This window comes from Lepisosteus oculatus, chromosome 9 (genome assembly GCF_040954835.1).
Source record: "Lepisosteus oculatus isolate fLepOcu1 chromosome 9, fLepOcu1.hap2, whole genome shotgun sequence".
Taxonomy (NCBI): domain Eukaryota; kingdom Metazoa; phylum Chordata; class Actinopteri; order Semionotiformes; family Lepisosteidae; genus Lepisosteus; species Lepisosteus oculatus.
Window position 1 is genome coordinate 11,865,034 of NC_090704.1, and position 15,768 is coordinate 11,880,801.

Consider the following 15,768-nt stretch of genomic DNA (forward strand, 5'->3'; position numbering starts at 1 on the left):
AGTGAGTTCTCAATTTTATTATCCATGAGAGCTACAGAATATCACATGATGACTCAAAATGGTGGTAAAATGACAAGGCTAACGACTCCGAACATTAAAAACATAAAGCATACAGAAGAATCAAACTATTGTTAGAAATTGTAAGTTTGTTCCTTTTTTGATATATAAGGTAGCCCAGATCAAAATTATAGTTGTTGCAAGTAGGTTATAATCACTGAAAGAAAATACAAATTTCCTAAATATTCTACTAACAGAGAAGTCTTTAACTTATTTTATGGAAGTACTATATAACTTATGAAAAGGGGAATCATCTGAGGACTGTTCAGAAAAAAAAAACAGACGTTTCTACATTCTGTGCTATATGTTTGTACTTAATGATGTGAAAAAAAAATCATTAAAGTATTAAAAGTGTATTTCAAACTAGAAGCCAAACAGCATTTGATTTTTTGTATGAAAGAAGGTATGTTTTTGGGAAATAGGTAATGTAGGACAGTATATAAATTGAAAGACTAGAAGTCATAGTTTGATCAAACCAAGAAGAAATAGCTACACAATGCAATCAAGAAATGCAGTGGGCAGCATCAGTGCTACAATCTCAGCTGTATATACTGTATTGTAGGTGCCATTTCTTTCAATAGAAATAGCAGGGATCAAATCATACACCTGGACATTGTCAGAGCCTTGCACCATCTAACTGAATTACCCAGCCCCAAAGCAAAACAGAAAGAAATTTCTATACTTTAATTAATATGGAGGATAAATAAAGGTTAAAAAATGGAACATACATTCTTACCACTGGAACAGAAGTTGCTTCCGGCAAAGGATACATACTGTGAGGGATAGATATAAAAAGATGTGAACCAACTACTGTGCTTAAAAGTGTGTAGACAGTACCCTGCTAGAAAAGCACATAAACACAAAGTTTATCTTAATAATCCTGAGATGACCTGGATTTTAAAAGAGATGGGGTTAAAGAAATTACAAATTTGCTGTGGTAATTTTATTCTCAACAAATTTCAACCGGAAAATTGCATTAAGCCTTCACCGTTTTTCTAGAAGGGTACTGAAACATGTTAGATTATTTTTTTGTCTTAATGGATGTTTTTCTTTTAAAAAAACACAATTCCATCAAGGCAAAGATTTCAACAACAAAGGGATGAAGAGGGAAATGGGGATGAATAGTCCACAGGGATAAACATACATAAAAATACCAAATTGTATGTCAATGACCTAAATCCAAACTGAGTTCCCAGATAAAGAAAATTTTAAATAGTCTGCCTTGAGTGTTCTTTTCATTTTGGGACCAAATAATTAAATGTTGGGAAACGTTGGTTTTGGTTTTTAAGATATAACTTACCGAGTCTCGGGCAGGTACCATGAAACCTTTTCAATTTTCACACTTAAGAAAGAAAAAAGTATGTTTTATAAAAAATGGGCACTACTTCAAAACAAACATTTTATAAACAGTTCTTATACATAGGGGATCTAAGTTATGCCTTACAGCTCTATAAGACAGGTTCATAAGTTTCATTCCTTTCATAATTTGTGATGAAGCAGCGCTGGATATTACAATAACGTACTATAGGTGATCCCAAGGCACTGCTGCCAGGCATACTGCAGATCCAAGGAAAAGAAATATTGGTTGCTAGGAAGTTATGAAGAACATTCCCAGTGGTATTAGCTATGACATGTGAAAGAGTTGTGAAACTTGTTTTAGAAAAGCAAATAAGAATAAAAATAAAGTTTTAGCTTTTCCCATTTCTAACATAAATCGAACATTTTGCTTCTGAAATGATTGCTTGGATTTTATGCTTTTGTTATTCAAATCCCATTATGTTTAGGACAGGCTAATCAAAAATGGCTACAGTGTAATCGAATTTTAATGTGTGACAAAAATGAAAATAGTGAAATAGTGTAACAGGAAATTGTCCTTACAAATCCTTGTAAGATATTAAACATAACTTAGGTTTAATAACATAGTCTCATTTTTTTTCATTTAATGGCTCAAAAGAAGATGCTGGTAGCTGCACTGTTCTTTATATTATTTCTGCCCTATACCAGAAAACAACATCTGTGCGTCTTCATACTAAAGCAGAGACTACATTATAAACCTGAAATGATTCTGTCATAGAACAAGGAATTTGAGAAAATGACTAAAATATCCTATAAAAAGTAGACAAGCTCTGTGTACTGGAAAAATGTTGAGTTCTACGGATCACAATAACAAAACAGTATATTGATCAGGATGCACAAGTTGAAGTTATAAAGATGAATGTAATGCATTCCTACTACTACGACGTATATATTTCCATGAAATTGAAATTTGAAAGTTATTTTTCGGTTTTTCACTAATAATTGTCCTGAGTGTCCCAGGTTTGTTGGGTGGTGAGATAAAACAGAACTTTATGGAAAAGAATGGTTTTATTTAGTTATGTTGCATGCTGGTGAATAAAATGACTCAGTTTACATACTTACTCACACTGGGATCCAGTTGCATTTTGAGGACATAAACAGAAATATCTGTTGATTCCGTCAAGGCAGGTGGCTCCATTACCACACTGGTGGTTTTTGCATTCATCTATCTCCAGTTCACAGTTTTTGCCAGTGTAGCCTGGGTCACATTTGCATTCATAAGCCAACGTTCTATCAGTGCAATTGCCATGAATACAGGGGTTGGATGCACAGTTATCAATGTTAATTTCACACTTCAGTCCAGTCCAGCCAGGGGGGCATGTGCAATTATAGTCGTTGAAAAGATCCTTACAGCTGCCTCCATTCAAGCAAGGGCTGGGTGCACAGACGTTAGCTCCAGAACAGCCAAGTATAGCTGGTTTAGCAGACGTTTTAATGAACTGTTCCTGCTGATATCGGGGAAGATGAGTCTCTGTGTTTCCAAAGTATGATAATGAAATGCTACTAATTTCAATGGTACTGAGGCACCCAGCTAGATTGCCTCCCATGTCAGGACCTAAACTACCCACGAAAATGTTTGTTTCCTCCTTGAGAAAATTCAAGTTTCCAGCAGCAACGTTTGTGGAAGATGGTTCCTCTGTATTATCCAACACCATGACCCATTCTGAGGATTCTGATTTGGGTGTTAGCATAGAAAACATCACTTTATGCCATTGCCCATCATTGATTGGCATCTTGCTCTTCATGCTTAACGTAAGAAAACTATTTCCACTGACTAACTCAAACAGCAAGTGTGAATCTTGGATAGAGATTGTAACGAACTCTGGACCTTTTTCTGCGTGGAGAATGACAGCTTCATGTTTCCTTGTTCGTAGACTGAAGGTTATGTTGGTGAGATCGCGGAAAATTTTACCATTACCTTTGTAGGACAGTGCGCTGCTGTCATCACGAAATGTCACATTGCAAATACCTGAGTACAAACACAAAAAAGATATATTACATTGGTCCATATTTCTTATACATTCTGAGGTGTACATCCAGGTATGTCTTATACCTGGGTTTTGGCAAGAAAATATAATACTTTCTCAGTGCTAGCCACATGTACAAAGAAATATTGTTATGGGGATTAGAGAGAACTTTGATGATAATATCATTCTTGTCTTTTCATGAAGACCTTTCCAAGTGACTAAGTATCTATATCATTAATCCCAATGAGGTTAATCTATTTAATCCAAACCAATATCAAGAACATGTACACATGTTTTAATTCCCATTACCTCTTTAATAAGATCTGATTCAGTCAGCTGTAGTGAATTAAACAATTCCAAACCTAGACCTGTACATACAGTATGCACTGTAATTAAGGTTAAAATAGTACATTCTCATCTCAGTGTGTGCCCTAGTTGTGATGCACAGTACACATAATTAAATTAGATAATCATAACACTGAAAAGGTTTTGTATTTATACCTAAATATTTATATCTATATTTTGCAAAACATCTTAGTGTCAGGTCTTAGTCAATCTGTCTCCCATACAATACATAGCCATCCTCATTTCAGCTCATTGTTTTGCCATTACTGTGAGAAGAAAAACAATGGGGATTATACTTGTACTCGTGCAAATGAGTTGAGTTAACGGAGCTTACATTCAAACCCTTTGAGACGAGACTGACAGACAGCTTCTGCAGGACAGGGACTGAGCTCACACCACTGGACCTCTTCACATGTCCTTCCTGCTGTACTAGGAGGACAGGTGCATGTGAAATCATCCCACATGGCATAGCACACTCCACCATTCTGGCATGGGTTTGTCTGAGTAGGACAAAAACTCAGTGTTATGGAAGTACTCCTGCCATAGGAGAAAGCCTATTAACTACACATTGTGCATTCTGTAGGAAATAATGAAATGTCTTGATTGCTTAATAATAATAACAGCCTGCCCAATAATAATAATAATAATAATAATAATAATTGCTTACACTTATATAGTGCTTTTCTGGACACTCCACTCAAAGCGCTTTACTGGTAATGGGGTCTCCCCTCCACCACCACCAATGTGCAGCATCCACCTGGATGATGCGACGGCAGCCATAGTGCACCAGAACACTCACCACACATCAGCTATTAGTGGGGAGGAGAGCAGAGAGTAATGAAGCCAATCCATAGATGGGGATTATTAGGAGGCCATGATTGGTAAGGGCCAATGGGAAATTTGGCCAGGACGCCGGGGTTACACCCCTACTCTTTTCGAGAAATGCCCTGGGATTTTTAATGACCACGGAGAGTCAGGACCTCGGTTTTACGTCTCATCCGAAGGACGGCACCTGTTTACAGTATAGTGTTCCCATCACTATACTGGGGCATTAGGACCCACGTGGACCACAGGTTGAGCGCCCCCTGCTGGCCCCACTAATACCTCTTCCAGCAGCAACCTTAGTTTTTCCCAGGAGGTCTCCCATCCAGGTACTGACCAGGCTCACACCTGCTTAGCTTCAGTAGGTCACCAGTTGTGAGTTGCAGGGTGATATGGCTGCTTATAATAATAATAATAATAATAATAATAATAATAATAATAATAATAATAATAATAATAATAATAATAATAATAATAATGTATTTATATAGGGCCTTTAATTATCAAATAACTTAATTTACCATTGCCTGTTGTTCATGAGAAATATCATTTGGTCACAGCAGCATAAAATTCAGATTTTGCTAAATGATACACATTTCTGTATCATGTATTACAGTGCATCATGCTTCCCATCCACTGTATTATGTTTCCTTTGTAGACCATTTACAGCATTTGTGGAAACGGTTATATAGCAAGGTGTGTGAAACAGAATGGAGATCCAAAAATGTGATTCGTATATGTTCCACCTGCGAAAACGATATTCCTGGCAAATGATTTTAAAATAAATCCTAGACCCATAAAATCTAAATGCATACATTCTAAATGAAATCTAAATAAATCATCTTTTGGGAAAACGCGGTCAGCTGATTTTGTTTTAGTTCATTTGTGCTGGTTAAACCACAGAGGATTAACAATAGGGACACCTTGCTGACTTACATCGCAAACGTTGTCACCTGAACAGCCACGGGTCACGTTCACAAGGCTTGTTATTCTGTAGGAACTTAGAGGAATTCCAATGGGGTAGAACTCGAGTCGCTTGGTGTTGATCCTCAAGTCCTGGATACATCCTTTGAAATAACCTCCAAAGGATGCAGGTATCCTTTTATCAGCCAAGCCACCAACATATACAAGATCTCCAAGCTGGACATTCACTGTATGGATGGAGGTGTAATTCAGCTTCTGTACAGACTGATAAAGTGCCATTTGGTTTTGTTCGATTTTAATGCTCAGTAAATGCAAGTGCCCATCACTTATGAAACGGTCTCCAGAGAGAGTCTCAAAGTCATTTACCCGGACATTTACTTTTCCATTTTCCAACCAGATCCTGAGGTAGTGGCTGGTGCTGTTTGTAAGAACAAGTAGTAATCCAGTATATCTTCGGGTACGAACAAACATCGAAATGGTGATGTTCTGCCCAGGACTGTCATCTATTGTGAAAAGAGCATAACCCTCCGAGTTATCGCTGCCAAATCTGGCTGTGACATACTCTGTAGAGAACATAAGGAAGAGTTATTTCATTATGTACAAAGAAAAACACTTACTGTATGAAATGATAAAGCAGAGAATGTTAGCAAAACATTAATTAAAACACATATAACATGATATTAAATGTTGTCAAGCTTTTTTTGAATATCAGGTAATCTACCTACAATACCAATTTGCATTGTTATGTAGAAGGGAAAGTTGCTGTAGTTTACGTTAAATCAGTAGAACACTGAACACTTATGACTGACTAATTTTTTCAGGAATTTTAATTTGGAAATGTGATCTTTTTAAACAGGTTGAAAAATTGATATTCTGCTTAACTCAAAGAGAGCTACTGTAGATGTCCAAGGCATACAGTTCCAAATATTGTCCCACATATTTGAAGCTTATTTATTAAGAAATCATTATTGTAAATATTTTTATATTAAGTTAGATGGGCAAACAAAAGACACATTTAAGATCTTTAACAACATATTCTGTGCTTGTAAAGTAGAATGCCAAAAAATGTTAGCATTCTAAAATTTTGTTTGAGTCTTTCTCTGCTATAGAAGTTTGCATTATGGATTTTCTAATGTATGGAGACAGTAGTTTTTTTTTGTTACATTGCTTGATCAGCAATTCATTTCTTCTTTTATAATCAGGAATGGATACCTTGATGACCAGGTGATAACTTTGACTTTAGGTAAAAGAATCATCTTTAAAATTGTCTGACTTTTCCCACATCATAAAGCAGATGAGGGCTTTTAGCGTTACAAGGTCAAGAGAAGTTCTTAGTTCAGTACTGTGATAAAATATCTTACCCTTTGCTTAAATCACCCATTGCAGCTACTATGAAATATATCTCTGTAGAAAATATAAGTTATGTATTGTATATCCATGACATTAAACCACGATCATTAAATATTATGTATTTGATAGTTTAGGGTTTTTAAACAACAAAAATTACATTGACATATACAGTATGTCATGACATTGACACTTCTCCAATTATGCTGATGTAAGGGGAAAAATCTAAAGATATGGAAATGCTTTTAATACTGCCTGTGTGCTTAAATTTCTCTTGTACTTAAAATCTACACAGTTAGAGACCTTAGCTGTTAACACAAATGCATTGAAAGTTATCTTCCAAGATCTTACTAAGATCTAGACTGCAACAGTCTGCGTGGGACATGTCAGACACAATCAGGAGCTACAGTATCTATGTTGTTTGTTAGATACTCATATGTTCAACTCAAATTTTCCACTATGATTAAAACTTTGATAATTATTAATACATCTTACTTTGGGTGACACACAACCAAGCTTGTCATTATGTACTACACATTGATCTGAGTGATCTAGACTTGGACCTATAATAATAGAAGTACTATATATATTTTAGCAAAGCATCTTGAGTAAAGATTTCATACTGTAGCTATTGCTCAAGGTTTCACAACCCACCAAGCAATAACCCACCAAGAATGTGAACCCATAACCTTCCCATTGTAAGTCTAGAACACTAACCACTTCCCTAGCTTTATTGGATTACTTAAAAGTAGGTGCTACAGTAGCTGCTTTTAGCATGTCAATAAAGGTGATTTAATACTAAATATAGACTGAAGCATCTACATGTTATTGAAGGTATATAATGCATACGCTGTATATATAAAACCTGTATAAATATATAGTATTAAATAGCACATTAGAAACAATTAAGATAAATTGTAATTGTAATTGAACTATATAGTATACTGTTTAATTATTTTCTTTGCCTTTAGGATTTGCAGATATTGGGTAAATGCTTTCCAACTACTATCCTGGAGGACTAAACAACTAAATTTCACATGAAGAATATTGAATGATCAATAGCTCATTTAAATTGAAAGAAACATGCTATTAAGCTAGCAAAGGAGTTTCCAATGAGTATTTACAAGTATTTAATGGCTTTAACATATTAAAAGGATACTTGTGACTACTTAGCAATGAATTACTACCTTGGCTGTTACCATAGCGTGAACCATTTGAGGAGGTGTTCTTTGTAACAAAGTCAAAAACCATCATTGAATCCAACCTTTCCTCCACCTGCCAGACACAAATGATTAATCCTTTTCTTGATAGAGTTTTTTGTTTAGCAGATGTCACAGATGTTGGAAGGGACGCACCGTGGAATGGCAGGAGAGGGAAAAAGACCCTATGCATAGCGACGAGACGGGGGTTAGCCCTGGCTCAGCATTGAGGTTCAGATGTCCTGAGACCCGCCTAGCACCAGGTCGCTCCTGTCCATGGCCTGAGGGCATAGGTTTCTATACGGCATTTCCTGAACAGCTGAGCCTTGGCTAACCCCCGTCTTGCCGCTACGCATAGCGTCTTTATTGCTCTCCTGCCATTCCACGGTTTGTCCTTTCAGACATCCATGACACCAGACATCTCATTTCTCACTTAAATCCTGCTGTCACACATACAGTACAGTAATGTATCTTGTGATTGGCTGGTTGGCAAATTTTTGATTAAATCACAACAATTGTGCAATATTATAAAATAGGTTGTTACAATGTTACTTAAATGCTGATGGGTCAATCAGTGTCTTAGTATTACTGTAGGTATTGCTTGGGCGAAAAGGTAACAATTATAACTGTGCTAGGCTATTGATGTGGACCAATGATTGACCAATGAACCTACCTGATTGACCAATGAAAAACGAAATTGATTCCTGCCTTTAATCTTCCCTAAAAAAGCAAGTCCCTTTCTCAGACAGGTCTAATATTTAACTGCATGCAAAGAAGATAAATGTGTCAAAATGTGCCAAAATGAGCTCACTGCAAAGTTGGTGGGTGCCCTTTGCACAATCATTAAGATAAATGACAGTAATCTTGGTAAAGACTTATGCAATGCAAGTGTACCAATTTTAATGTTGTTGTAATGACAAAATGTTTTTACTTCTCAGGTTTATAAGCCTTTTATTTAGTTCTGATTGCCTTACCATTTGAACAGTTTTGTCCTTCGTAAGGTCTGTAGCATTCACAGTGGTAGTTCTGCCAAAGGTTGATGCAACGTCCTCTGTTCTGACAAGGATTTGCCACACATCTGTCCTTGCTGCTGCATCCAGGAATGACATTCACAGCTGTTGCATTAGATATGCTACTAGGGACAACCAGCTGGGAATCTACATACACATCTTGCAGACAGCCAATGAAGTAAGGCTGGGAATGAATGGCATCAATGGTCCCTGGCTTTTTTCCTTCCTCTTTGAGACCTCCAATAGACCTGTTCCAAAATGCAGATTCATGCTGGTAATGGAGGATTTCCAGGGTCACTTTTTGCTCACAGTCACGAATACAGGATCTGTCTGAGAGCACAATTCCAAACATTCTTCCTCCCAGAGTAGCCTCCACAGTGTGCCATTCACCATCTGTCACATTGTGAGGGAGCTCCAAAGAAGAGCTCAGTTCATTTGCCTTATGTATTATGAAATGCAAAAGGCCATTAACCAGCTCTAGTTGGATGACTGTGTCCTCATTTCCCTGGTAAAATAGGAGAGTGTTTGGCAGGACGGTTTTAAAGCTTAGAGTAATGTTTATGGAGTCTTTTTGGAGATTTGTTCCAATATAAAAGTATCCATTTTCCTCAAAAGAGAAAGTTGTGGGTATCTCACACTTTGAGCCTGCATAGCCATTTGGACAAACACAGCTGTATTCATGTTGTTCATTCTTGAGGAAGGGAATGCAGGTGGCTTCATTTTGACAGTCATGGTTTTCACAGCCCATAAGAATGTCTGTACAGTTCTGCCCACCATACAAAGGTCCTTCCAAGCTTTGTTGTAAACAATGGCAAACATAACTCCCAACTGTATTTTCACATTTAGCTCCATTTTGACATGGATTCATAATACATTCGTTGATGTCCTCTTGACACAAGACACCTACAAATGAAGAAAAGAAATTATGAAAAGGAATTATGGATTTCAAGCATTATGAAGTTGACATTTCTAATAAACGTTATATAAGAATAAAAAACCGAAGCAATTCACAAACATGAACAGTACCAAATTCAAATAATGGAGTAGGATGCAGTGTTGAGTGTTACCGATAAATTTAAATTAGTGGCTACAATGGGGTATCAAAAGCCTATTTATAGAGGAAAAAAATATTTGCAGTGTTTTAGTTGTACATTTGGTACAGCACACTTACAGTGGTAAAATATTTGCTCAGGTTTCTGGACAGAAAGTACATATGTGAACATATTTAAAGCATGTTACATAAGCACTTGAGACATTGCCCTGTTGTAGCTGAGACGGAATTAAAACCAATTGACTGCAAAGCAGAAGATAGGATTTAGGAGATTAGCTTCTATACGCTCTTCTGCTGTAACACAAATAATGATTTTATGGGAAATAGATTAATATTGTGCATAATTGAGATTATATTGTTATGGTAGCATACTGTATACTGTATAACCAAATAATTATTTCAGACAAGTAGTCCTGCAAACATTTATATTGGTTTCACTTGTGCCCTCAGAAAATTGTTGACTTTTGCGAGAGAGAGAAATCTGCACGTAACAAACGTCAAAGAAATCTGTCTGAGCCTTAAATATAAAAAAATCCTCTAATGGAATTGAAATCCTTTCATGAAATTGGGTTCTTGAGATAACTTTCAAAAGCCTCCACCTTAAAGAGGATCAGTTTAGTTAAACCTCGCATATTTTAAACAGTAATTATTCCATTATGTGGGAGCCATCACGAAAAATCCAAAATAAAACAAATATTAGTTTTAAAACTAAAATGGTATTTTTCAAATCAGTTTTAAATGAAACATTTCTTCTGATATCTTATTTTTTGATTATGTACTTTCTCTGAAATGTATCTCAGTAAAACACATGAAAGAAGATCTAGTGCAAGAAAAAAAAGACTTTTGTACCTACCTGCCATATTAAGTTAGGAATATACTGTATACTGTATATACGTCCTTTTAAACTGACACATCAAAAGTAAAAAGTAACAAAATATCATCGTGACCACCAAAGTGATCATGAAAACAACACAGGGAGATCATTTAATAATTGTGACTGTCAAACACAAAATATCATACTAAAATTCAAATAAAGTAGAAATCTGCTCTACAGACATTTTCATGGTAAAATGAAATAACTGTACCTGAAATGACAGAAAAAAAGATGGAAACCCAAGCTGTAGACACCACAATTGTTGCCATAACTTGTGATAATCGGCAAACGTCTGTTTCTTAAGGTGTATAGTGTCGAAATGAACAGAGTTTTGTAAGTAGGCCTGCCATTCCCGTTGAAAGCTTCCACTGTATTACTATATTCACTTAGGTAGAATGCTGCAGCTCACTGACTAGCACTGCATTTTCTTCAAGCCAGATCAGTAGGCTTAAGATAATACACTTTAACCGTCTTAAAGAGTGACTGCTTGCCATTTTTAGGCAAGTGAAGGCAAGAGAATTTTAAGTTTCCAGGAAATGAAAAGGAAAATGGATTTAATTGTCAGACAGATGGATATCTGAAGGTGTTCCCTTTCAAATAATATGTATTTGTGTTAACTGTTGATAAATACACAGAAATTATAGGGACTTATTCACTAATGCTTTACAGTATATCCCTTTTTTTTCTTAATTAAGCTTAATTACCTTTGAATGTACATCAATACCTGAATTTCAATCTATTGTTATAATGAGGGTTTTGTTTGCTTGTGTTATTTGTTGTTTACCTTTAAAACCTTGTTGGCATCGGCAGACAAATCCAGCAGCATGCTGGTAGTCAAACAGTACAGGAAGTTCTGGGATGGTGCCATACAGTTCCTTCCAGGAGAACTCGAAACACTCACCCCCAGAGAGGCAGGGGTCACTGTCACATTCCTTTAAGTCCAGCTCACAGTTGGTACCTGAGAATCCTTATAAACACAAACGCACACAGAAATAAAACCTACTTAAAGAAACAGTACTTCAGCGTTTTCAGCACCATTATTATTATTATTATTATTATTATTATTATTATTATTATTATTATTATTATTATTATTCTGATGTATATACATATTGTGTACATTTTCTGCCTTAGTTTTTTATTCGTTTAAACAAATTGCATATATAGTATATTTGACTTGGGCCCCTCAAAATAACATTTTCAAACAGCCCCACTCAATCAGCTGGTTTACAGAACCTAATTGCTCTTTATTCTGCACATATTTTTCTAGGGTTGTTTAACTTTGGCAACACAGCAAATTCTTTTAGCAGATGGGAGGGTCTCTGCTTGTTTCATATCGTTACTGTGCCATTGAAACTTCCAGTATGTAGTCATCCCCAAAGTTCCAGGAGAGTGCCTGTCACCATACAGCAAAAGTAAACCTAAGGTCTGTCTCATAGAAACCTGTTGTCCATGGTTATAGATTAGATACTTAAGTTTAGAAAGTCTACCTGGCCAGCAAAAACACTTGTAGTTCCCATGGTCTTCCTCACATGAGGCATTGTTGAGACAAGGTTTTGACATGCAGAGTGGAACTGGGATTTCACAGTGCAAGCCCATGAAACCAGTTTTGGAACATTCACAGCTGTAACTGAATCAAGGATTTTACATTTATTAATTGATTTCCACACTTTTTTTGTAGAGTAGTTTGATGCTAAATAAAAAATAACATTTTACTTTTTGTTACCAAAGTAATATTTTTTAAAATGTATCTTACCTGTGAGAGTGTTTACACTACTGTGCATAAATAAAGCTTCAGGACCAGTTTAAACTGTGCTTACCTGTTGCTTTGTACTAAGAGCATTATCGGTATTACTAGTAAGCATGTCAAACTTTGAATGTATTATAGGGGTTTCAGTGAACTAATTTTATTTAAAAATGTAATGTCTATGGCTTGGGTGAAACAGAAGCTACAAAGCCAGTCTGTATAAAACATTCTCAATTTTCAATTGGAATTCTGAGTTAGAATTAAGGAAAAAACTTACCCATTTACTTCATCTACACATTGTGCACCATTTTGACATGGCTGACTTCTGCAGTCATCAATGTTGATTTCGCACAGATCTCCCTGGAAACCTGGGGTACATGTGCAGGAATAACCATCCTGGTAGTCATGGCAACGTGCCCTATTAAAACACGGCTCTGATTGACATTCGTTGATTTCCAGCTCACAGCTGGTACCTGGAAAATCAAAGCACATCAGAAGTATTTGAGAGTATCAGTACCTTTATCTGTGTTCCATTACCAAAATACTCTTTGCCATCTGGAATGAAAGAAAATCAAAAGTTTGCTACAAAATGTAATGTTCACGCATTAAAATGTGATACTTTCTGTAACGTTGAGAATTTTTGTATTGCATGATCTTTTGTAAACATTTAGGACATTCATCATGCAGTATATGTGCATGTGCAGGTCCTTCAAGAAGAGACTGATATTTTTTCATATTGATAGATTTTTAAAACTGACAGAAATTCTCTGTTAAGGATGGAAATGGCTCCACTGCATCATGAAAGATTTAAAATTATATTTTAAAATTCTTAGAACTTGGCCACCTTATTCTGAATCTGAATCCCTCTGATGGTGCTTTATTTAAGAACAGCTTAGAAATCCAGGCTCAAAAAATAAAATAAGTGAGTAAAAATTATGGCAAGTTTTAAAATAAAAAATGTGAATGTGAACCTTTGAATGCAAAAGCTTAATTGCTGTGTGGCAATAAATACACACGAATTAAGACTGCAGATAAAAGCAACATACGTTTTAGTATTTGTCAATGTCCTCTTTTACAAAATGGATGAAAGGGATAAAAATAGCAACCGCAATTACAACAACTATGTGTGAAATGAAGATGAGAAGTGTAGAAATTTAAGAGATTCATACAAATATGCAATTCACTACTAGTTATTCATACTAGAAACAGAGTATTAGAATAATTAACACCATCAAAAGTTTAACAAAGAAGATTTCAAGGCATTTCATTTGTTTCAAATGCAACAGATTGAAAAAGTCAAATCAAAGCAATACGTTAAGCAATAACTAAACAGATACAGTACACTGTCATAATTAAAAATTAAGGGGAAACAATTTAGAATGGAAACAAGGAGACTTTTTTTTAAAGAGTTGACACTGCGGAACCAGTTTCTCTAACAACTTACTGTAGGTTGATACTGGAATCACTTTATGATGTTGCTGGACTATTTTAGGGTCCATTAAAGACTAGAAATTAAACAAGATTGAGAGACTGTAAGTTAACTTATGTAAATTGTTTGGTCTTAAACTTTTCTGAATATTGTTTTGTTATAATGTAAGTTGACAACTTTCTGTTGTTTTTCAGATAATCAAATCAAATTCAATCAAAGGTTTTAATCATCCAAACATATGTACCTATTTTTAGAGTATTTTATTCCAGTAAGTAAACACCAAAGTATAAAAACATATGTTAATGTTTTTATTCTCTTTGTGATGGCTTCCCCATACTACTGAACAGATGCTTCAATCTCATAAACTTCATGATAGACTAGAATAATTATCTATTCAACCTTCTTTTGGCATAGATTTCCCAACAGGTCATAATCTTAATATTTTTTTCTCTACATTCATGTTTTCAAAGGTGTGCTACACTATATTAAGACTAGAATAAGTGTGCTGTGGGAAACATAAGTGACAGAGTTGCCACTAGATGGAAGCACTCGTTTATTGTTAACAACAGCTGGGCCATTATATTTGCAGTATCTTTTTTCCATTATTGTAGTAATATTCCTTCTATATCAAGCAATATTGTTTATTTTTAAATAATCAAATTTTGAATTCTCAATTATAGGATTCGTTTATTACATAAGTTTCAGTTTTATTCAGGGGGTGTATATATGTTTAGAGCTCTACACTGTTTTAAGCATACATAAACATAATGTACTGTATAATGCACAACACAGCATAATGTTTAATCTTAACTGGAAAAGAGATGAATGTCTAGATCAGAGGTCTTTTACCCTAGACCTGGGGAGTCCCAATCAAGACAGTCTTATACTGTAGGTCACCTGTTTTTAAAGATTGATAGTACCTGAAACTACTGATCACAGAACTAATTCGTTCAAATAAGAGAACTGGTCATTTAGGGTTGAAGAATGGGTAGTTTCTGTCTGCAGACAGCATCTGGTAGGATCCTACTGGGGATTTTTGAGCAGTAAACTACAACAGCAGATGTAAGGATCTGAGAGCAACACTAGAGGATAGTCAATTATATATGTTTGTTAAGGGGAGAAATTAAAAAAACAGGTGTTTGTAAATAACTTGGTAACCATTTTTGACATTTAATTTACAAACTAACCAGAGAAAGGATTATAGATATGATTCTTATCATTTAAGTCTAAACTATCTTGAAATTACTTAGTTCACCTATTCAATTTCAATGGAGTTGTTCCAATTGATATATAAATGGTTAAATGATGATCTACAAAACCTACAGTACTAGACTGGGGCTCTCCAGGATTAGGGTTTAAGATTCCAGAGATTAAGACCAAATCGAAACAATGACCATCTGCTAACTGTAAATAGCAAGCAATTGTTTGATGATAATGGATACAAAATCACCTGCAATCAACTACCAGCAATTAATTACCAATTGAAAATGTATAATTGGTAAGTGGGTTGATTTATTTTTGTATTTGATCTGAGCCTGTTACTCACTGTTATTATAAAACAAGAGAAAGTTGAAAAATGTTTTTAATTAATTTCATTAATTTCCACAGTAATCAGTTTTCTGGTTTTACGGTTTTGAAAT

The 15,768-nt window shown here is 35.3% G+C and overlaps 1 protein-coding gene across 4 annotated transcripts in view; it reads right to left on the reverse strand.

Annotated features, from left to right (window-relative positions):
- The window catches only part of crb1 (crumbs cell polarity complex component 1), a 34,368-nt gene that overhangs the window by 8,493 nt on the left and 10,107 nt on the right, over nucleotides 1-15,768 (reverse strand). For all 4 annotated transcript variants that reach the window (XR_001479342.2, XR_001479341.2, XM_015355682.2 and 1 more), the window contains exons 3-11: nucleotides 12,977-13,172; nucleotides 12,443-12,582; nucleotides 11,737-11,919; nucleotides 8,992-9,930; nucleotides 5,484-6,034; nucleotides 4,060-4,225; nucleotides 2,476-3,382; nucleotides 1,358-1,399; nucleotides 786-830 (exon numbers count right to left, since the gene is read on the reverse strand). Coding sequence is in view for 2 of the 4 variants with exons in the window: in XM_015355682.2 (XP_015211168.2) it covers nucleotides 786-830; nucleotides 1,358-1,399; nucleotides 2,476-3,382; nucleotides 4,060-4,225; nucleotides 5,484-6,034; nucleotides 8,992-9,930; nucleotides 11,737-11,919; nucleotides 12,443-12,582; nucleotides 12,977-13,172 (3,169 nt within the window). In the remaining 2 variants the exon portion in view is untranslated. The remainder of the gene's footprint in view (nucleotides 1-785; nucleotides 831-1,357; nucleotides 1,400-2,475; nucleotides 3,383-4,059; nucleotides 4,226-5,483; nucleotides 6,035-8,991; nucleotides 9,931-11,736; nucleotides 11,920-12,442; nucleotides 12,583-12,976; nucleotides 13,173-15,768) is intronic.